Source organism: Fusarium oxysporum, chromosome 8 (genome assembly GCF_000149955.1).
Source record: "Fusarium oxysporum f. sp. lycopersici 4287 chromosome 8, whole genome shotgun sequence".
Taxonomy (NCBI): Eukaryota; Fungi; Ascomycota; class Sordariomycetes; order Hypocreales; family Nectriaceae; genus Fusarium; species Fusarium oxysporum.
In genome coordinates, this window is record NC_030993.1 from 34676 (window position 1) to 57092 (window position 22417).

The 22417-nt window shown below is 48.3% G+C and overlaps 10 protein-coding genes across 10 annotated transcripts; 4 read left to right on the forward strand and 6 right to left on the reverse strand.

Moving 5' to 3' along the window:
• Positions 1–175: 175 nt before the first annotated feature.
• FOXG_02661 (uncharacterized protein) lies at positions 176–1376 on the reverse strand. Its single transcript, XM_018380126.1, has 2 exons — positions 1234–1376; positions 176–1186 (listed from the first exon to the last, which is right to left on the reverse strand). The coding sequence occupies exons 1-2, from the start codon at positions 1295–1297 to the stop codon at positions 240–242; spliced, it is 1011 nt and encodes a 336-aa protein (XP_018236324.1). The 5' UTR covers positions 1298–1376; the 3' UTR covers positions 176–239.
• A 488-nt stretch (positions 1377–1864) lies between these two features.
• On the reverse strand, positions 1865–3067 carry FOXG_02662 (phosphonopyruvate decarboxylase; the record flags this gene model as incomplete). Its single annotated transcript, XM_018380127.1, has 1 exon — positions 1865–3067. One exon carries the CDS (start codon positions 3065–3067, stop codon positions 1865–1867), a length of 1203 nt encoding a protein of 400 aa, XP_018236325.1.
• Positions 3068–4559: 1492 nt separating this feature from the next.
• FOXG_02663 (uncharacterized protein) lies at positions 4560–6490 on the forward strand (the record flags this gene model as incomplete). The annotated part of the gene is made up of 5 exons (XM_018380128.1): positions 4560–4608; positions 4668–4869; positions 4917–5108; positions 5164–5309; positions 5358–6490. 5 exons carry the CDS (start codon positions 4560–4562, stop codon positions 6488–6490), a joined length of 1722 nt encoding a protein of 573 aa, XP_018236326.1.
• Positions 6491–6565: 75 nt separating this feature from the next.
• On the forward strand, positions 6566–7838 carry FOXG_18378 (uncharacterized protein; the record flags this gene model as incomplete). The annotated part of the gene is made up of 2 exons (XM_018398451.1): positions 6566–7498; positions 7555–7838. The coding sequence occupies 2 exons, from the start codon at positions 6566–6568 to the stop codon at positions 7807–7809; spliced, it is 1188 nt and encodes a 395-aa protein (XP_018236327.1). The 3' UTR covers positions 7810–7838.
• On the reverse strand, positions 7789–9921 carry FOXG_02664 (uncharacterized protein). Its single transcript, XM_018380129.1, has 3 exons — positions 9624–9921; positions 9355–9560; positions 7789–9304 (listed from the first exon to the last, which is right to left on the reverse strand). Exons 1-3 carry the CDS (start codon positions 9629–9631, stop codon positions 8085–8087), a joined length of 1434 nt encoding a protein of 477 aa, XP_018236328.1. The 5' UTR covers positions 9632–9921; the 3' UTR covers positions 7789–8084.
• Positions 9922–10456: 535 nt separating this feature from the next.
• On the reverse strand, positions 10457–12117 carry FOXG_02665 (uncharacterized protein). Its single transcript, XM_018380130.1, has 4 exons — positions 11605–12117; positions 11291–11556; positions 10984–11241; positions 10457–10921 (listed from the first exon to the last, which is right to left on the reverse strand). The coding sequence occupies exons 1-4, from the start codon at positions 11938–11940 to the stop codon at positions 10558–10560; spliced, it is 1224 nt and encodes a 407-aa protein (XP_018236329.1). The 5' UTR covers positions 11941–12117; the 3' UTR covers positions 10457–10557.
• Positions 12118–12668: 551 nt separating this feature from the next.
• Positions 12669–13883, reverse strand: FOXG_02666 (uncharacterized protein; the record flags this gene model as incomplete). Its single annotated transcript, XM_018380131.1, has 1 exon — positions 12669–13883. The coding sequence occupies one exon, from the start codon at positions 13881–13883 to the stop codon at positions 12669–12671; it is 1215 nt and encodes a 404-aa protein (XP_018236330.1).
• A 1702-nt stretch (positions 13884–15585) lies between these two features.
• On the forward strand, positions 15586–17563 carry FOXG_02667 (uncharacterized protein; the record flags this gene model as incomplete). Its single annotated transcript, XM_018380132.1, has 4 exons — positions 15586–15853; positions 15905–15987; positions 16039–17317; positions 17370–17563. The coding sequence occupies 4 exons, from the start codon at positions 15586–15588 to the stop codon at positions 17561–17563; spliced, it is 1824 nt and encodes a 607-aa protein (XP_018236331.1).
• Positions 17564–18253: 690 nt separating this feature from the next.
• Positions 18254–19720, forward strand: FOXG_18379 (uncharacterized protein; the record flags this gene model as incomplete). The annotated part of the gene is made up of 2 exons (XM_018398452.1): positions 18254–18449; positions 18501–19720. 2 exons carry the CDS (start codon positions 18254–18256, stop codon positions 19718–19720), a joined length of 1416 nt encoding a protein of 471 aa, XP_018236332.1.
• Positions 19721–19740: 20 nt separating this feature from the next.
• On the reverse strand, positions 19741–22200 carry FOXG_02668 (uncharacterized protein). Its single transcript, XM_018380133.1, has 5 exons — positions 21619–22200; positions 20546–21566; positions 20408–20487; positions 20184–20350; positions 19741–20133 (listed from the first exon to the last, which is right to left on the reverse strand). The coding sequence occupies exons 1-5, from the start codon at positions 21691–21693 to the stop codon at positions 19968–19970; spliced, it is 1509 nt and encodes a 502-aa protein (XP_018236333.1). The 5' UTR covers positions 21694–22200; the 3' UTR covers positions 19741–19967.
• Positions 22201–22417: the final 217 nt, after the last annotated feature.

Sequence of the window (22417 nt, forward strand, 5' to 3'; positions counted from 1 at the left end):
AATCCTTCACACTTGAAATGGGAACCGAAAATCGGAGGTCATTGCCTCCTAACTCCAAGATCACACAGTTTCCAGGAAGGCAAACAACCTGATGCAGCGAGGCGTATCAATTACCTCATGCTTGAGGTTAATGCTGATGAGAGGCTGACCAGGTAACTTTTACGATATCAGTGGAGTTGAGCGGGAATAATAGATGATAAGACTACCGGTAGCAAAATACTCTTCAACTCGATAGCCAACTAATGCCAATAATTGTTCACGCTGCCCTTGGTGATCAACCACGCTTTGTCCAGAACATCCACAATTTCCTTGGGCAAAGGTCCTTTCTCCAGAAGATTGAGGTTCTGATCCAGCTGACTCTTACTGCTTGCTCCAATAATCACTGCATCGCCTCGCTCAGGATCTAGCTGCGAGTGATGTTCAATCCAGCGGAAAGCACAATCCATCTCCGTAAGCCCATGCTTTCCAGCTTCATCCCTAATAAGCTCAACTGCATCAAAGATAACGTCGTTCCAGAATCGCCTCCTGTACTTGCGACCTTGAAAAGTGTTTGGATCGAAGCGGGACATGGATTCAATGTCTGTATCCTGAGTGTCCCGCTTGTACCGCCCAGTTAGCTGACTTCCGGCTAGAGGACTGAAGGCATAGAATGTGATCCCGTAGTGTCTGAGACAAGGAAACAACTCCATTTCGACTGTTCGATGGATGGCGTTGTATACTCCTTGATAAACGGTAGGTCGAATCCATCCTTCACGAATACACAGCTCGCTCATATAGGCAACCTCCCAAGCCATGTAGTTACTCAGCCCGAGCCTGTTGAACTTCCCTTCTTTGTGCAACTCATTACAAGCTCTCAAAGTCTCTTCGAATGGGGTGTCGCGGTCTGGTCCATGGAGATACCAGAGATCTATATTGCCTGTCTTGAGTGCCTTGAGAGACTCATCAAGATGCTTCCGAAGATCATCAGGAGAATGAGTGATCTTACCAGTCCCATCGTGGATGTTGGGATAGAGTTTGGTGTCAACCCGAAGACCTCGAGCTTGCCAATCAAGCTGTCCGAGGTATTCCTCGGAGGAACCTTGAGCATACACACGCGCTGTGTCAACGACTGTACCGCCATGTTCTTGGAAAAGGTCCAGCATGGCACCGGCTTCCTTGAGGTCATGAATACGCGCTTGCTCAACCCCTACTGATATCAGTAAGATTTCTCGCTTAGTAGAAACGCTACCCTACCTTCTCTCCCGAACGTCATGGCACCGAAAATGACTGGTATACGGGCCTTTTGCGTTTGAGGCATGATGAAAATAGATGGTAGTCAATTGTAAGAACGTCGATGAAGCAAAGTGGAAATGTCACAAACAATTGTATAATTGAAGGTTACAAGGTGAATAATTTCATCGAGGTCGAGAGACTCTCTGGCCTTTTAAGAGAGGGGGTCGGCCAGCAGATGGGTCCCGTCTCAACCCTATTCCGCTGAGCTTGTACTGTGCCAACAGACAAAGGGCGCGGGGCAGAACCCCCCACTACGGAAGCCTGTATACAAACAAAATTACTGCATACTAGTGCTGTTTGCTTGTCGATCAGTGCTTACAATGCTGTACCGGTGCGGGGTATAAGGGGTTAGTTATAGAGTCATCTGTATCATGTATTTCGTAGATAAGGGAACAAGTCACAAAGGTTATCCAGCGTTGAACAGATTGCACTCGGACACAAGTATCTAAAGAATCTTAAAACAATGAACTAAGCTCTAGAGAGCTATCAGTTCCAAAACCTTTACGGAGGCATCAACGGAGTTCACAAAGAGTTGTTGATTACATCAAGTCAATTTCAGACTAAATACTCAATATTCCAACGAAATGCCATTCTATTTGGCAAAATGGGAGATGAACGCATCTCGCAATTCAAACGGGTGCTCCGAGGGACGAGGCAAATCCTTCGAGACGTCCTGATTGACGACAACAACAATCAGAGCCGTCTTTTCAGCCCACTCAAAAGCCTGGATAAGACCCTCGGCACTATCTACAAAGAATTTCTGCTTGTAAGGCAAGCTTCCACATAGCGAAAGAAGGTTGTTGGTGCTGATCGGGACAGGCTGATTCCCAGTTGAACAGTGTATGCCGTTGTGAATCACAACATGGATCAACTTGTCCGAGGCTGAAGCAGCCAGGACGGCCACATTGCCTACGTGCATCAAGAATGAACCGTCACCTTCAACGCAGACGACGCGACCTTTGTGATGACCGATCTGAACGCCATAGGCGAGAGGGTATGTATGGCCCATGGCTCCAATGGATAAGAATGCACGAGACAGGTCCTCGTTGCTCTCCTTTCGAACCATGTAAATCTCACGAGAATTGCCCCCAACAGAAGATACAGTGACATCTTCTGGATCGAGCCTCTTGAGAATGATTCTGATGGAGTGTTCCCGCGACAGAGGGAGGTGTCCTTCCGAGGAACGCCAATCTTCAGGTCTAACTGTATGTTTGGCCAAGTTTGTAACAGCTGGGTGCCAAACACCATTGCTCGCTTCCTGCTCAGGTCGATATGCAGCGAATCTGTGGTTGGGAATGACAAGAGCAACAGGGGTTTGTCCCTCTCTGGCGGCTTTAATGAGCCTTGCAACTGCACTCTTGGTGTCTTCAAGAGTGTCTGGCAGGATCTCATAAGGAAACCCTTGAGACTCCAGAGTCTCCAGCGTACGAGGGCCTGCCAAGAGGTGTTCAGGCTCGTCATGCTCCCCTGGTCGTCCTCGCCAGCCGACCATAAGAAGCATTGGGATACCAAACACTTCTTTGGCAGCCAAAGATTGCAGAGGGTTTAACGCATTTGCAAGACCTGAGTTCTGCATGTATGCAACGGCGAGACTCTGGGTTGACAGATAGTAACCTGCAGCCAGCGCAGCTGCAGCGCCTTCACTAGCTGTGACAATCTGTTCTGGAGACTTTTTGGTAGCATATAAATGTGCTAGGAATCCCTTCAAACAGGAGTCAGGGACACCAAAGGCATGAGTGATCCCATTGTCGACGAGTGCCTCCTCGTAGAACAAATGAGGATCAAGGGTAGCCATAGTGATTGCAAAGTGTAAGCAGGTGTAGTGCGTTAGAGAATGTTGTAACAGATATTTGTTACCATATAGTGTTTGAGGGTGATGAGGTGATGATGGAAGTGATCGAGATATTGACTGCTGTGATGGTATACCCAGTGGTCTCTTTCCCCCACGAAGCGCAGGCAACATTCGGGCATACGGAGTCAACATGAACTCGCAATCTTGGATATTCCGCATCTCCAACACAATGCAACCATGGTCATACGACGACTTGCCTTTTCGAGATACTATTCTCACACATAGAACCCCACGCCTTCATACATTAAAGGTTATCAGTTCCTCTGCGATGCTACGGTGATACATGCCGAGATGACGTGGCCTGACTGATTGAAGCATTTGATGAGTGTTACTGGCTGAGACAGTACCCAAGTGCAGCTCGTTACTGTAACTGGGAACTGTAGCCTTTTCGTGATACTTTGAACACGAGTTTCAAAGCGTTTGTACTAGCGTACAAGGATCATCACATCATCCGGGAATGGGGGTGCCACTGTCAGAGATTACGAAAATACAACATAAGCTTCCTTACAAGCATGATAAGCATTGGAAAGGATGTGTTGCACCGAGAAATAACAAAGAGAAGATCAATGGTTTCATGGTGTTGTGCATCAGTAACAGAGACAATGGCATCATTCGAAGGATTTAGGATACATCCATCTTGATTGGAGCATGCACGCGACCAAGTGCCTGTCCTACTTGTCTTACCATGCATGTATGTACCCCTATCCGGGGTTGTAAACCACTAAAACGGCTCCCCGCTTATCATTGTGAGGCGAATTCAACCGTGAGAGGGGCCGGAGTGGAATTGGTTAGTGGATTCGGTGTATTTCAACCCCAAACCGCGAAATAACAGGGGTCTAATTGCATAAGTTAGCCTTTCAATCCTTTCACACTGTCGATGTTCACACGGCTTATGCACTCTCCTGCAAGACTACGGGTACGGCTCGCAAACCCTGGCCTCAGCTGCTACCCGGCGCTATCTTATGCTTCTTTCAGTTGCCGCCCCTAAACATGTCCGTGCCGAGATATCCGTGAGACGCGGGTGGTTCTCCATGTTGCATTTTCCTAACCCTACACCTCCTACACGAATGACGGGGAGACCATCATGATTCATGTCAATGATAGCATCGGCATCTGGGATCTATACGCGCCAGCCTACGAAAGGATCCGCTGTCTGGATGGTGCTGGAAGACCGGCTGGCGATTGAGGAGGGCACGTATCCTCAGAAGTTCACGTCTCGGGTAGCTCACCTATTCCAGCAACGCCTCTGCGCTTCATCCCGCCGGCACATTTCATACTGGGATTGACCGAGAGATAAGCATTTCATCTATCTCATCAGATCACGTACAGTGGCATATCCAACGGTGGCTCACTCAGTACTGAGAATTCCTACGGTCATACTGCCTTCCTGTCTCATTCTCTGTTTCGACAGTTGTTTGATACATCGAATATCATAATGTTACTCTATTTGCTTGCTTTAATACTATTCATAGTTCTAGCTCAAGGTACGCGTCCATTGGTGAGCTTGTAGATGAAACATGCAGACTAACTTATGCACCTGTAGCTGAGTCGTCGATATCGACCGTTGTTCAGTCCAAGACGGCCTCTCCTGAGATTGCCGTCGCTCCCAGCCTGACGCCAACATTCCGGGACCCTCATGCACCTAATCCACAGAAGTGCCCCGGCTACAAGGCCACAAATATCAAGAGGGATCTCAAAGGTGTAAAGGCAGATCTAACTATTGCTGGACCTAACTGTCAAGCTTTGTACGTATTCACTTCACTCGGTGTAACACTCTTCTGATTAGACCTAGTGGTAATGATATTCGTGACCTGGTATTAGAGGTTAAATATCAGACTAAAGAGCGTTTGAATGTCAAGATATTCCCCAAGTATTTGTCTGAACAGAACAAAACTCAGTATATCCTACCAGAGTCACTTGTATTCGAGCCAGGGAGAGATGAGAAAACGACAATCTCGAATAGTGACCTCAGGTTCGACTTTACGTGAGCTGCTCATTTGTTCTGATAGAAATCACTGGGGCTGATCTATTTCATATAGCAACTCTCCAAGCTTCCAGTTCAAGATCACCCGAAGCTGCAATAGGGAGGTCCTGTTTTCGACTTATGGCCATGTTATCGTTTTTGAGGACCAGTTCATTGAACTGGTTACCAACATGGAGCCTGACTACAATGTCTATGGACTAGGTACGGCAAACGTCAAGATGTATGTAACTAAGCTGACATTTGCAATAGCTGAGAACATCCATGACTTCCATCTGGGGCAGAACTTCACACAAACCTTCTGGACCAATGACGCTGGCATTGAGCACGGCAACCCTATTGATGGAAACATATATGGCGTGCATCCCTTCTACCAGCAGAGCCGATACCATAAGGGCAGCAATACCACTTCTCACGGTGTATATGCACGCAATGCTCATGGCCAAGAATGGCTTCTGAGATCAAAGACTTTGACATACCGTACCATCGGTGGAAGTGTTGATATCTACTTCCTCAGCGGCCAGAACAAGCAAGGCGGGTCTACAGCTATTGAGACCATGCGCCAGTATCATGCTGGCTGCGTTGGCTTGCCTGCAATGCAAATGTTCTGGACACTGGGCTTTCATCAATGTCGATTGGGATATGACACCCTCGACAAAATTGAGGCTGTGGTAGAGAATTATAGAGCCGCTGATATCCCACTTGAGGCTATTTGGTCAGACTTTGACATGTTTGATGGTTTCCGCAGCTTCGCAAATAACCTTGTTACCTTTCCACCTGATCGCATGTCAAAGTGGGTAGACTGGCTTCACGAGAACGAGCAGTACTACGTTCCGCTTGTCTGGGCCAACATATACCGGCCGAATCCTGATGATCCAAAGGATACTTATGGTCCTTATGAACGCGGCGCCAAGCTCAAAGCCTTCATCAGAGATCCAGAGTCAGGCGACTTCTACACGGGTAACAACTGGCCAGGGTTCGTTGTCTGGGGAGATTTCATGCTGCCCGAGACACACAAATGGTGGGCTGAAGAGCTCAAGATATGGTACGACAGTGTGCCTTACGATGGGATGCTGTCTGATCTGACAGAACCTGCTTCATACTGTGTTGGGCCATGCGGCAATAGTCGTCTGGATATGAACCCTGTTCACGTTCCCTTCTTGATTCCTGGAGAAAAGCTCAGGATGTTTTATGAGTACCCAGATGGTTTCAGTGTGACCAACCGCTCCGAGGCCGAAATGGCAAAAGAGCTTGCGGCCAATCAGTCAGCCGAAGTCCAGGCCGCGCATGTGTTCCAAGTCCCTGCTACAAGCACGCTAGGACGCACTGAGCCAACACCAGGTGTCAGAAACCTCACTTATCCACCTTATGTTCTTAATAAGTAGGTTAACCCGTTTACAATCATGAAGCAAAATACTAACAGCTACCTTATTTTACAACCTGGCCACTCTATCAGAAGAATGACCATTTCTCCAGATGCAACTCACAATGATGAGTTGAACACCACTGAGTACCAAATGCATAATCTGTTTGGCAACCAGATCTCTAATGCGACCTACCACGGACTGCTTGAGTTGTTCCCTGGTCATCGCCCATTCAACATCGCCCGTGGCAACTTTGCTGGCATTGGCAGATATGCTACGAGATGGGGCGGTGATAACTCATCAAAATGGGGAAGCATGTTCTTGTCCATCTCACATGCTCTGACGCACATGATGGCTGGAATACCTATGTTTGGAGTTGACATCTGTGGTTACTCTCACAATGCTAGCTTTGATCTTTGCGCCCGATGGATGTCTCTGGGTGCCTTCATGCCTTTTTATCGCAATCATAATATGGGTGGTACCATATCTCAAGAGGCGTTCGTTTGGTCATCTGTTGCTGAAGCTTCACGTCGAGCTATAGCGATAAGATACAGCCTCCTCAACTACATTTACACACTGTTCTACTACGCCAATACCAAAGGCGACCTTGTCATGCGAGCTTTGGCATGGGAGTTTCCAAATGACGAGAGCCTCAAGGCCACCTACTCCCAGTTTTTACTGGGTCCATCCCTTTTAGTAACACCTGTGCTCACTCCAAACTCCAAAACAGTTCGCGGTGTTTTTCCTGGGATTGGAGAAGGAACAAGGTGGTATGACTGGTACACATTGAATGAAGTCCATGCCAAACCTCAAGAGAACATCACTCTTGATGCACCTTTGGAACATATTAATCTTCACATCAGAGGCGGCACGGTATTCACATTGCAAAAACCAGGAAATACAACTGCAGCGACAAGAAGGAACCCGTTCTCACTTCTCTTGGCTCTAGACGATAATGAGTATGCTGAAGGAAGTGTGTATTTTGATGACGGTGTCAGTCTCGAACCAGAAGCCACCAAGACTGTCGCAGTAAGCGAAATGGCCCTTGATCTCAGCCTGAAACCTTGGCTAATCGTACCCTATAGTATACCTTCAGGAAGGGAATTCTAAGGGCGGAAACCACTGGTGACTACAAAGTCAGTCCTCCACTTGTAAACATAACTGTTGCTGGACTTCGCAAGGCGCCCAAGAGAGTTGAGTTCCATTCTGATGAAGGAAAGCAAAAAGGTTTGTCACCCAAGCTTGAATACAGTAACGGCACGGCATATGTAACAGAGCTGGAACACTTTACACGGAATGGGGCCTTTAGATATGACTTTCAGGTCACATTCAAGTATTAAAGCTGTAATGAAGAAAGCTAATTTCGGTATAAGACTTTCTCGACACCTGTTTAAGAGCGTTTCTTCTCGTCCTCCGTAATTGTCATTTTGTATGCCGCTAAGACTTATGGCCCAAAGCCTTTTCTCACCTTTAGCTTGCAAGTATAAAGAGGCGCATTTGTACGTAACAGAGCAAAGAAAAGACCATTTTAATGCGAACAGACTTCAACCTATCCATTCTTGCTTGTCTAAAATTCTTCCATGTGCGACGCCTATTCAGAGCACACCGCCAAGTCCTAACTACGTCGTCCACAGGTCCACGAGTCAGGCCACCAACTCCAGATGACAACCCAGCCTCCAGCGAGAGATACGAGCCCCGTAAAGAGAATTAGAGGCCCATAGGTGCTCCCATACCCAAAGTGTTGGCAGTCAGAAATTGTGCCGGCGTTGATCAGCCAAACACTCGCTGCACCTCCAACAAGATACCCGATGCCTCTTACACCGTTGATTAGACCGTATATCAGCCCAGCATCAATGGAATCTCCCCTCTCCGCGGAGTCATTCTCCATCTGCTTGAGGATTCCTCCCCAAGTAGCACTGTAGCCACTTGAGAAGAAGCCAAACGTGATTGAGAAGAGAACAAGGAGAAAGACCCCTCCCTGCGTAGTATTTCCCCAGAAGAGGAACACAGCCAATCCACTTGTGATGCACGGAATTGCTGATACTGTTTGCGCCGACAGGACAATTTGCTTGTTATCACTAAGCCACCCGAAAAAGGCAGATGCAAGGATACCAACGGCGTTCTGCAGAGCCAAGACAACGGTTGCCATTGTCTCCGATAAAAGACTAAAGTCTTGGGCATATGTGCCCAGGTAGGTCTGGGGCAGGCCATAACCGGTGCCCTGGAAGAAGACAGCAATGCTATAGAAGTATATGGCGGGGTGCTTGAGAAAGTCCCAGGGGATGTTTCTTTCCGGCGTCTTGTGCATGGCAATTCTCGACGGTGGAATGGGAACAAGGCTAATGCTGAGGATGCTCGCTGCGCCAACAAACACCGCCCAGGCAGTCATAGTTGTCCGGAAGCCCCACGTATCCAGTGAAGCTTTGAACAAGAACGGGCCAAGGGTGCCAACGATATTCTTGCATGACAAGACCAGTCCGTATGCTACGGATCGGTTGCTGGTGGTGTACCATTCACCCAAGGAGAGGGTGATGGGGCTGTAGATAAGGGCGCAACCAAACGCCGAGGTGATTCCCTGCGTAACAAGCAGATGCCAAACATTTGTGCTGAATGTTGACAGGAAGAAGCTGATGGAAGCTATGAGGGCACCGCAGAAAGCAGCCTCTTGACGCCGGTACGCCCATCGTCTTGTGAACAGCGCGAAAAGGAAGGGCATGGAGAGGTACATGATGCCATTGGCGGTCGTTCCAATGGCACCTGTAATATCTTTGTTTCCCTGGAGTGTCCAGTTATTGAAATAATATTCTTCCAATACGCCGTAACTAATTGCAAAGCCTGGGAATTTGGTGAGTAGATGTTTGGCACAAGGCTAGAGGGGGACATACCCCAGATTGGTATTTGGATAACCCCATTAGCTGCCAGGACACGAATGAGGGTTCGTCTGGGAATATGGTCGTGCTTCAATTCGCTTTCGCTGATTGCAATGTCGTTTTCAAGGTCGGAGTCGGACGCATCGTCACCGGCTGAAGCGCCCGGCTCGACGAGAAGAATTTGGTCGACATGGTTTCGAGAAACGGGCTGGTACTCGGGTCTGCCAAAAAGGAATCATGTCAGACAATGAGTAAAGTGGATGCAGGGAAAAGGATTGTCCTACCTCGCCATGATGCCTGGAAGTTGGTAAAGTGTTCCTAATCGATGGTAATACTAATTGAGATGTGATTTGAAGGCAAAGTGAGGCCTGAACAATGGCATAGAGTGTCTGCTTGGGAAGACAAGAGAGAGTCGCAATGACGGTTCTGAATAGCGGGTGCTGTTTGGCGGGGCATACAGAAGACCCCTCATCTGCCAGCCTCCAATCTTGCGCCCTGCAAATAGCCCCAGAACAATAGATTAGGCAAAGATCTGACAGCGAGAGCAAAAACAGCCTCTGAATGAGACCTCAGGATTCACAGCTTGGGAGAAAACAAGCCAAATGACGTATCAGAGAAGTACAGCTTTGTTTCCTCACAGCAACGGCTATTACGGCACCTCAGACCCGCATCAGTAGCATTGCAGCATGCAAACACGGAGCACAGCCAATCCTTCACCGCGGAGGGCGTGCCACTAAGGATCTCCATTAGTTAGACTTTCCCCATACCCACCGTCTCCTCAGAGTTCTTATCTCCGCTTTAGCACGCCTTGACCCTTGCAACTGCTGTGTCACCACACCGGGAGCTGTAAGTCCGTGTAATCTTAGGCGGTATTGGGAAATTGATCGCGTGCTTGCGAGGTTTTGAGATACCGCTTTATCCGGGCTGTGAGGCTTCATGCATATAAGCATACCTGAGAACAAGCTTTGCCAAGGTTGACCAAGATCTTCACTAGACCCTGGCTGACCCCACAGTTACACATTCGGTTTTGAGAAGGTTTTTATCAAGGTTCACAATGGCATGGCGTAAATGACTACGAATCAGAACGATACAGGTCAATAACCCAAAGATCATATCATTCTTCATTCTACCGATGCATATCCACATCTTGCCATAGCCCTGAGCAATTATCATTCAAGGGTAACGATCCCACGAATAAAGCCTTGGAAAGCGCTATCTTCAGTCTGCATGGAGCAAAACCTTGTGAGGTCGATCATCAACCTGCACCCCGCCCCTCCTCTTCCAATCAGAATCATGATAAGGCAGTTTCCAGCCACCTTCACTCTCAGGCGTAGAGACCCACAGTCGCAGGAGATGGCGCCGGGGAGCAGGCGGCTCGTGGTCAGTGTAGGCCTGGCGAGAATGGTAGAGATGGTTGTTAGTCATGAAATGAACATCTCCAACCTCAAGGACATTGCCGATGGATTCTTTGTAGCAAGTTTGATCAAAGAACTCAATCGCCTCTGCCTGTGCATCGGAGAGAGGGGGGATGATGCCTTTGTCAGAGAACCGCTTGAGAGACCTAACGTAGTTTGGATCAAATCTACAATTGAGAATGTAAGCATCATGGCTTCAAGACTGCAGCGAGGGAGGGAGTTGGCTTACTTGGAGTACACTCTGCCATTTCCCTTCTCAATGTAGTAAATGGCACATCGAATGTAATCCTCTTGTCCATCACTGACTTCTCCCTTTCGGTCAAAGTACCAAATGGGCTGGGTGAGGAGTTCCGCGATATCAGGGCGCTCCTCTTGCATAACGTTCCAGACCCGATGGCCTGAAACGATGTTGTTCTCGCCTCCTTTCAGCGGAGTATTGAGGCATAGCAGTCCGACAATATCTGCCGGGTCCGCATGGAAAGTTTGTCTGGAATACGAGTAAGTCCAACTGCCGGGCAGGGTCTCTAGTTACATACCTTGCCGTGGTTCGATACAGTCGGACCTTGTGAAAGTCCGCAGGATTCTCACCAAGGTCCTTGATGTGCCCCAGCACATGGCCCCTACCGTTCTGACTCACGATGTGCCCGAAGTGCGCTCCTAAGCCCATGTATGCCGTGGACGACTTACGCATGCCCCATTCTTTGACGGGCATGCCTTGAAACAAGATGAATCCGTAACCATTGATCATATCATCTCGGACCTCTTCAAGATACTTCTCCATGCGAGGAAGAGGGAAGAGCTCCTAAAGAGGCTTGTCAGTCCTTGTACACATGCAATTATTAACTCGTACCTTGCACATCTCGTTCAAGTCCCGACCGCTGTTGATGTAATTCTCAGCAGCGGTGCTCAGGTCTTCAAGCTCTTCCTCAGTGAAAGGATGCTTCCAGATAGCTTCCTTCTCAGGAGAGCCTGAAAGATCATCTTTAGTCCAGGCGGTTATGCCAGTGATCTTCTTGGGAAAATCTGAGTATGGGTGTATTTCCTCATAGAGAGGTGGCTGTTGCCCAGTGGTTTTGTATCCATCTGGGAAGAGTGCTGATTTGGGCTTCACCTCTAGCTTGGTGCGGTACTCAGTCTTGGGGAGATGAGAAAAGTCGCTGACTGTTTCGATAAGACCAGGAGCCATCTTGGAAGTGTCAAGTTCAAAGTGTGAAAGTGATTTGAATAGTTGAAGTTGTTTGTATTTCTTTAGGTTAGTCGGTCTGTACGTCGCTTCAAAGATACCAAGATGTCTTTATAATTTGGACTGCTTTCAATGTCTGTCTTGGCATCGGAGTACCTCAATTAGAAGGTTCGTTGTTACTCGGAGCCTCCTGGGGTCTCACTACATAAGGCCACGTCAACTGGACCATTTACTTTGTGTTCCAACTTTGTCGTTACATATCGATAGTCACAGACGTGACATAGCCAGCCCAGTAGGACCCTCACACCTCCCATTGCCGATGATCCGTGCGGTTAATGTTGAAATCTGAAGTAAGCTTGACCATATGCAATACAACCCAATAATGGCTTGGCTGTGGTAGTAAACACCCTCCCACTATCCAAGCGCATGAAACGCGAGATGGCGCAACGCAAGATATCAAAATTCCAGCTGCCCAATCCAGTCTAGAACATGCCGGCCCCAAATAATGATGAGCAAGTCTTCAACAAGACAGACTGCATGCAATATGTGACTCCCTTGATAACAGTAATGATATGCGAGTAGTAGCAATGTTTTTCTCGCATACCAAAAGCACCTGGCTGTTAGGATGATATTGCAGGACAGGGTTGTTGAATAACTTGCATTAAGACGTGACCAAGAGGTTTGCAGAAATATGAGACAGATTAGGCAGAACGAAATAAGCTTAACCTAATCTAGTAAACATCTACCTGGGTGACAAGTTCTCCCACCGGAACCACCTGCTTCGCATTGATCTTGAGAAGTTCCTTAACGCTCACAATACGCGTGTCTGCCTCGCATCCCGCGAGCTTCCCCTCCAATAAGTCAATGACTGTTGCCTGAATGTTCTCCGAGGCGGTCGCCTCCGCAACAATCCTGTACATCCTCGCCTCATTGCTCTCCTCACCCCAAACACTGCGGTTTCGCAGCTTTCTGAGAAGGCAGCCATAGTTACGAGCCTGGATCATCGCACGGATCTCAGCGTCGTTGTAAAACAAGTCCAAGTTCTTGGCTAGGATCTTGTCAGAGATGGAACCAACAGCACTAATCTTAGCGCGCATCAAATGGTTGGCGTAGATGATAACGTTAGCTCCAGCTTCGTACAGGGCATCCTTTGGTATCTCTGAGTAAGTAGTCGGAACGACAACAAGAGGTGTCTGGGAGTCGAACTCGCGGTACTCGCGCAAGAACCGAGTAACCTCATGTGGAGATTTACTCTTGGAGTGGATCATGATAGCGTCGATACCCGCCTCATGGTAGATCTTGGCACGCTTCAAGGCATCTTGGTGTGCATCCTCGTATGACTTGCTTTCCTCTTCCGCATCTGCCTTCGAGACACGGCAGCAGAAGGATTCAATGCGAGCAGTGATCATAGGACCTCCCTTTGCCTTTCCATTGACAGCCCTGAAAGCGCGGATTACTTCCGCGAATTCGTGGGGATCAGCCAAGGCCTGCGAAGCAGATGACGCAGCAAGCGAGTTGACCTTTTGGCCTGGGGCTGAAACGGCCTTGTCCTCAATGACTACCATGCCGACACCGACAAGGTTCATGAGTGCGACCAAGGCAGGGATATCTGCGATATCACCACCACTGTCAGCGTCGAAAGCGGCACAGAGAGAGCGGTTGCTTGTTTTGCGCTTGAGCTCCCCGTCAAGTGCGAGGAGCGATGCTCGCTGGAGCGGGGAAAGTGTCTCGCTGTCTGGAATACCTAGATAGGTAGTCTGACAGAGACCGCTGTACCAGATGCCATCGAACTTCTGGCCGTTCTTGGCAACTGTTGCTCTGATGATCTCTGTTGAGGTACCATCATGAGATTCACAGAGAATGATTCTGTTGTTGTTCTGGGCCAGTGCTGAGCGCACGGAAGAGAAGGCAGGCGAGGGTGAAGGTTCAGTATGAAGGGAACCCATCTTGCTGACTTGGTAGTCTTTGTACGACTTTGGAACTGACAATATCTTTAATTAAGTGAGTAGAGGATCGTGGACAATGAAGATGAGTATCATCAAGAATAATGATTTTCTGTTCTAAATCTAGCCAAGAGCCGGCCGTTTTCACCCATTATTATACTTGTTCACTATCTTGGCCATGGCCTCTGAAACAGCAACAACCCTTGTCCACAGTCAGTGGGACATATTCTCATCAGCTACGCTTATTTTTAATACTGGCTTTCACTTTCTACTCGAGTCTTGTATCCTGTGAGTTATTTCCTAGTTCGTCTGTCCTCTATTGTCTGTCACCGCGTTCACCGTGCTCAGATGGGTAGGGGGACCCAATGCAGCATCTGTCAGATTCCCCCAAGATATCTTGGTCCGTGGTGATGCTACACACCCTCACTGCTCACCGTATCTGGCTATCATGAACCAGGTAGGCTGCAAAAGGGATAGATTCTGGCAGGCTGTATGTTTCTTGGCTCTCGGTAAAGATGCCGATGAACCCCACGTAATTACAGATAAGAATAAGTAACGATTTCGTGTCAGCAATTGCATCATCCGGGTCTCGTGCCTTGTTTCCGCATTTAATGTAGAATAGGAACAAGATGCATTATCACGCAGCATGACATCGCCGATCTTTACAGGTTAAGCTTTATGGAGGTGGGGAGTAGGCCACGTCGTCAATCCCCTGAGACAACAACAGGGACACGGCGTCCCTCGCGAGTCAAGATACAGGAACTTGTGCAGCGGCAGTTATAGGATCGAATTAATGGTGTCCACACCGCGAAGCAACTCCCCGTCTCAAGACTGAGATTCGTAACTGCAAGGATGGGAGAGGATTGTCTGCAGAGCCCCGAAATTCACCGAATCGAGGACTTTGGTGCGTAGATCCCTGCATAAGCGGATCCGAGGTTGGATGCACAAGGACGGCACATGATATGATAAGCACATTGCGGGGAGACCAAGCTCAGATCATGAGCGTTAGTTTGCGGATTTATTCACCTAAACATGTTTACTGTGTGGAGATGCCTCGCTCGGAGACTCCGTCTTGACTAAACCCGGCCCGGGCCGAATCGCCAAGCTGTCTTGTCCATCTTGCAGGGCTCGTGCCAAGTAACTTGCGTCGCACTAATGCTCAGGAACTATTGCGGATGATCCGTCTCGCTTGATGGGACTATTCCTGGTAGGCAGTATCTCTAGTGTTGCGACCTGGCGCATGTGTAATGTTGCAATGTCAGCCGCAAGTTGGCGGGTGGCACGGGATGCACTGACTCAGGAATCTACAATGCGACATTGACACTTCCTTGTCGTATCGTCTTATCTTACGAAAGTCTTTCAAATGAACAATTGTGATTAAAAAGATCTTCGTAATGATTGGTAGAGGGTCATGTCAGCAGGCTGATTGCAGGTGCCCAATATCCTTTCATTGCTATTGTCCTTGTACCTTGAGTACACGTAGCCCTGGTCCTTGTTTGCTTAAGGGGAAATTCTAACAGACGGAGGCATAGGAGCAGCGATATCGGGTGATTTGGGTCACTATGCCAAGATGGATGTATTGCACTTGTCTAGTTCAGTATGCATGAAGTAATCGCCAGCCTAAATCGTCTTTTCGTATATAAATTCGCAGGAGTGTATGTGGGTTTCACATAGTAGTAACGAAGGGAGGACCAAATACGCCGACATGCATATTCTTCCTGTTTTGTGTTCCCTTCTTGTGTCAGCACTCGCTGAAGACGTGCCCCCTCAGTTTGATGATGGGCAGCTCACTGGTAACGGATTTGGTATACCGGGTATCAATGCCACCTATGACTATGTCATCGTTGGTGGTGGGACAGCAGGTGCTCTCGCAGCAGCGCGTCTAACTGAGCACAGTAACGCGACGGTTGCTTTGGTTGAGGCGGGAGGGTTCTATGAACTGAGTAACGGTAACGTCAGCCAGTTACCATTTAGTAAGTCTCAATGTTCACAACCTGGGTTTATAACAAGCTGATTTGATTTAGGGATCAATGACTGGAAAGGGTCAGGCGGCGCGTCTAGCTGGCAACCACTTATTGATTGGGGTTACTTCACTCAGCCTCAGAACGTAAGTACCTCCACGATCTCAATACGGTTCTCTTGTACTGATGTTGAATAGAACGGGAAGAAGATTCATTATGCACAGGGTAGAACATTTGGCGGCAGTAGTGCCAGAAACCTCATGATGTTCAACCGCCCTACCAAAGGAGCATACAAGCACTGGGCCGAGAAAGTCGGCGATGATGCCTACACGTGGGAGAATATGCTCAAGTTCAACACAAGAACTATGAAGTTCTCAGATAACAGTCAGCATCGCCCTCAGAACGCCACGGCCCTTTATGACACTGCCGCTTTCTCAGAGAAAGGGGGTCCTCTACACCTCACCTTTCCAGGATACGTTTTCCCAGTCTCGTGGGACGCCATCAAAGCTTTTGAAGCACTGGGATTCAAAGAGATCCCGAGCTTCACCGCTGGTGCCTTGCAAGGTTGGGGCTGGTGGCAGTTCTCCATCAACCCTGAGACCGGTCTCCGTGATTCTTCTGAGAGTTCGTTTTTGCAGCAAAGCCTGGGTCGGCCTGGTTTGACAACATACATCAACACCATGGCTCGCAAGATTCTCTTCTCTGGCAAAAAAGCCGTTGGTGTCACCGTTGATAATTATGGCCAGCAATCCTTCAACCTTACGGCCCGGAGGGAAGTCATTGTTGCTGCAGGACTCTGGAGCAGCCCTCAGCTACTGATGGTTTCTGGTGTTGGACCTGAAGAGACGCTCAAAAGGTTTGACATCCCAGTCCTATCAAATCTACCGGGAGTCGGCCAAGGCACACATGATTCAGCTGCTGTTCATGGGCCTATCTGGGAGATTGAAGGCATTTCAACGGGCGGTTGGAAACAGCCCTCCAAGATGAAAGAAGCCATCACTGAGTTCAATCAACACAAGAAGGGACCTCTTACCAACGGTGGCGTTGATGTCGGGGCATTCGAGAAGATTCCTCTGGCAAATCTCAGCAAGAAGGCCCAAGAGGATCTCGCTCAGTACCCTGAGGACTGGCCTGAGGTAGAATTCATTATGCAGATGGTTGATCCTCCAGCTGGAGCAACTGGTAAGAACTATGCCGCCATGACCATCAGAATGGTTGGGACTGTGAGTCGTGGCAATATGACCATCTCATCTGCGAGCAACCTTGACCCTCCTATCATTGATCCGAACTGGCTACGAGCAGATACAGACAAAGAGGTAGCTCTTTATGCCCTCCGAAGAGCCCGTCAGCTTTGGGAGCATATTCCTTCTAAAATCGGTAAGGAGATATACCCTGGCGCCAGTATCACCAGTGACGAGCATTTGCTGGATCTCACATACGACAACCTCGACCCGACGCATCATGGCACCGCTTCTTGTAAGTTCACGTCTTTATGCTACGAATATGAGCTCATGCTAATACATTACAGGTAGCATGGGCAAAGCTGGTGATCCATCAGCAGTGGTCGACTCTAAAGGCCGCGTTTTTGGCATCAAGAATTTGCGTGTTATTGATTCTTCTACAATGCCACTGACACCACCTGGACATACAATGGGTCCTACATATGGTAATGCTGAGAAATTGGTACAGGATATCTTGAATGCCTACCATGGTTTAGAGTAGCTGGGATCAACCTGGTCGCGTAGCATTATAGTAGAGAGATGTTTGGCTATTAATACTGATAGACAATGGCATCAATTCAGGTTTAGCAATTTCATTCAGGCATTACCTGAATGATCGATGCCAACGCTCCACCTCAATCTACTGACTGTCTCCTGTGCCCCAATTCGCAAACTTGTAAAGCGTTGTATCAGCCATGAATCACGCCATCATTCCGTCCCGTAAGCTACCATATTCTGTTCAGAATTGGAACTTGTTTGGCGATATCGGAGGAGCCTTGGTACTGTCAATCGCTGAGGGTACGAGACCCGATCATTGGACGTGCACCGTTGACGGCCATGTAAAGTTCCTCGCATGTACACCGCCATTTACTCCACAGCATTGCAACATGTCAGTACAGGTGTGTGTGACTGCAAGAAGAGACAAAGTCTGCACCGTATTTGGAGGGTGTGCTATGATAATAATATGTGGACACCAAATGATTGGGCGTTTACGCTGATCAATTCGGAGCTGCTTATCACCCCGAAGCCGGCTAGAAGCGCTCAGTGTTCACTGCGGTGGCACTTAGAAGCCGAGTCTGCGTTTCTCCCCACTTACGAAAGCAAAACACTGCTGCTTTATTTTCCTTTTACTTTGCAAAGCAGGCTCTAGCTTGACCCTGTCAAAGATATCGCAACAGATCGGCCGCTCCTCATGGCGGAAACAGAGAAACACGGACGGTCTCAAGATGGGCCTATACTGCAAAGCAGTTTTCAGCGGGATGAGAATTCAGCCGAACAGGCTTCTCACTCAACTAACCAGACCGATTCAAACCTGGCGATCGATAATGATCACAAAAAGAAGCTCGGCGTGCTTTGGGGCTCAGCACTCATGCAGCTCCCACTCTGGGGTAGGCAAACTATGGCTTAACATTATACATTAACTAACAATACCATTCTAGGCTTCAATCTGAGTTACGGTATTTTTGAAGAATACTGGACAAGCAACTGGACTCTCGATGGCGATCTCTCCATCACTGGCACAGTCGGCACTACCTCCAACGGAGTCATGTATATCTCCATGCCGTTCCTATTTGCCATATTCACCCGCTACTGGGCCCATCACCGGCTCAAAGCAGAGCTCGGAGGTCTTACCATAGCATTCCTTGGGTTCATTCTCTCCTCATTCAGTACCCATGTATGGCATCTCATGGTCACACAAGGCGTCATGGCTGCTTTTGGTTGTACTCTCGTGTATAGTCCAGCAACATGTTCTCTTGGGGAGTGGTATGCCACTGGCAACCGGGCTATTGCCTATGGTATTATTCTCTCGTGTAGAAACATTGTCGGTTCGGTCTGTCCTTTTTTGCTGCGGTATCTTCTCGACCAATATGGCTTTCGGTGGACAATTAGGATTTGGGGGTTCATCTTGGCTGGTTCAGGTCTCCTGTCCATCTTTCTCGTGCCGACTCATCCTTCAAAGACAGTAGCACGAGACGGAAAACCTCCTCGAATACCATGGACGTTCCTGAAACACCGTGGCATTTACACCTACTTTGTTGCAGTTATGGTTCAAAGCTCAGGATACTGTCTACCACAAACATACCTCCCGACGTTTGCACGAGAGTTCAACGGCGCCAGTCAAGCGATTTCTACCCTCTTGCTAACATTGCACAATATTCCTGGCATCCTCTCGTGCTTCTTCTTTGGCTGGCTTACGGACAATAAGTATCATCAATTTTCGGCCACTACAATAACTTGCCTCTCAGCTTTCGCATCATCGGCCTCTGTGCTCTTACTCTGGGGGTTATCGGTAGACGGAAGCCCTGCTCTTACTCTCGTATTCGCTATCATCTTTGGATTCTTCGCTGGTGGTTATAGTGCAACGTGGGGAGGCATTACTAAGGAACTCGAAGGTGAAGCAGAAGTTCATAACGAGACTATTGACTCCAGTCTTACATATGGACTTCTCAATGGAGCTCGAGGCATCGGGTTTGTGAGCGGTGGCCTTGTGAGCATCCCACTGCTGAGTTCTGGGGATACAGGCTGGGGAGGAAGATTTGGCTACGGAACCAAGTATGGCCCACTCATGGTATTCACTGGCATTGCAGTTGCTTTTGGTGGCCTGGGGTTGATTAGGGCTACAAGGATAAGACCACACAAGTCTTCAACATCAGGTTGAATCTATGACTGCAACGAATGGGCGGATTGAAATGTATGTTAGATTATCTGGTGGCCTGACTGACCCGCTGGAGGTCGCTGAACCGCGCTGCCTTAACTATAGGTAAATTCGATCGTTGGCAACCCAGCCTAGCCTGTTGCTACTGCTCCCAAGAACACTTGATCCCAACTAAGCATAATATCTTCTATGGGCCGTTACCAAACATAATATACTTTAATTCTCTAGCTTGCCAGTGACTCTTGTGCATTCACACTTTCTCACGAACAACCTCTTTTAGTTTGATAGGCAGTCCACCCTTCTCCCATAGGAAGAAGATCTTCTGGTCGTACCAGTCTTTATCGGCTGGTACAGCCTCAAGGTCAAACTTCCAGAGCATGCGAGCCAACAAGAGTCGCATCTCGGTATACGCCAGACTGTTTCTCATGTCAGCCGTGTCTTGTGTTAGTCACGGCGGGGCACTTACTTTTTGCCAATACAGTCACGGGGTCCGAGGGAGAATGGCGATAGGATAGCCCGGTTGTCGCTCGCATATCGAGGATCATCCAACCAACGTTCTGGGACAAACTTCTTGGGATCTCTGAAGTTTAGTTCTGAGTAATATGCGGGCCAGTGAGGCATCGAAACCGCAGTCTGTATGTAAAAGTCAGAGTTTGGTGAATGCAACTGGAAGCTATAAGTTCGACTTACATTCTCAGGAATCCAATAACCGTCGATGAACTCGCCACCGGCTGGGGAAAGTCTCGACAGTCCTACAGCAACTGGTGGGTCTAAAAGGACGATCAGTACACAATGCAGTGGAAATAGCCTGATGATAGGGAACCTTACACATGCGAAACCCTTCGTTGAAGACAGCCAGCATATACTTCAGTTGGTCAACCTGGGTAACAGTGATCTCTTCCTCTGAGCTAAAGGCAGAGCGTATCTCATTTATCAACTTCTCAAGCTTGTCAGGGTTCTTGAGAAGGAAATAGGTGGTTCCACTGAGAAGAGTAGCTGTTGTCTCGCTGCCAGCGATGATCATGACCCCCGAATTTTCGATAATCTCAAGCTGCGACATACCCTTCTCATCGTTATGACGAAGGACATAGGACATAAAGTCTTGGCTGTCAGTATCCTTGGATTCAATGCGGGCGAGTGCCGCGTGCTCTGCGAACTGCATATGCTCTTCATAGCTCTTCCTCAAGCTTGGCGGACTCAACAAAGAGATCCAATTCTGAAGACCGAGGCGCACGTAGATCTGAGTATAAGAAAGAACCTTGAGGCCCTTGAAGACTCTGCTGACCCAAGGATGATACTTTCCATTCTCAAGACATCCGAAAGGCTGACCAAGAGCGAGATGACCAATGAGATCGAACGAGGCAAAGTTATACCAAGCTACAATGTCGATTTCCTCTCCTCGCTGTGCCCGCTCTGTGAGGCCTTTCATGAACAGTTCGACGTAGTGATCCACAACATCACCTTGACCGCGAAGTGCCTTTGACGAAAAGGCATGTGCAAGTAGGCGGCGCATACGTCTGTGGTCTTCCTGGTCGGAACGAACGATGCTTGAGCAAGGACGGTTTTGGCGATACATACGAAAGTCCTTCTCAAACGATTTGTTTCCAGCCGCTTTGTGACCGTAGATCTTCTTGGAAGCTTCCGCAGTGATGAAGGAGACATCTTTGGGCGTGAATCTGACAGCTGGTCCATATTGTTCGTGCAGTTTTGCGAGGTGGAAGACCCAGTCGCCTTTGCTGAGATAGTAGAGATAGGGAATTTGAGTTATGGCATATAGTTTCGGTCCTGGGACTTTGGCGAGTGGGTGAAAGAAAGCGTAGTATACAGAACTAATGAAAAGGTAAAGAAGCTTTGCAAGATGATTAGAAGGATAACTAGAGGTCTGTGAGACTTGAACTTACTAAAGCAATACCTGAAAGAGCCATCGCGGAGCCAAGGCTTAGCTCGGCCAGTGCTTCGGTATGAAGTACACCCATGCTGGCGCGTTGGTAGAGGAGCAGTGCAAAACAGCTGAGATGATAGACTTGATATTTGAGATCTGGTATTTTGCTTTGGTAGGTTTTGGGTTCAAGAGGCAGAACTCATTCAGCATTTATAACCCCTCTTGCAAAGAGAGTAGAGGAAACACCAGCTTGTTCAACCTCCAAACCTGTTTAAGGCACGTCGATCATACATCTTTTTCGCATGCATCTGCATCGTGATACGACGTCGGGATCAACCGCGATCGTCTCCGCAACCAATCAAAGTAAACATCATGTGAGTAGCCATTACTATCACCGTGTTAATGCCTGCCGAGTGCCGAGTCGAAATGAAGAGGTATCCACTGATCCGCGTTCCACTGCCTTCGTGTTCAACATGATGTGTTTTAATGCCCGCGGGATTTACGATAATGCCAGGTAAAGCCAAAGTCCGGGATTTCGGGCTTAATGAGTGTAGTTCTTATTTGCAAACGCCGTACGCTCAGACATTGTTGATTATCGTTTGGTATCTGGCTGACATGAAGCAACTTTTATCTGCCGAAGCAGGATTCATATCCCAGCAAAAGAGTTGCTTGTGAATGGATAATATGGTCGATAGTCACCCTGTCAGCGTAAGCACTAGATGAAAAGTACCGATTGGCTTGATAAGCATGATTTATTGACTTGAGTCTACGGAGTACATATACAGAGTTTAGAGATGCATGGAAGCGACACTTTATTT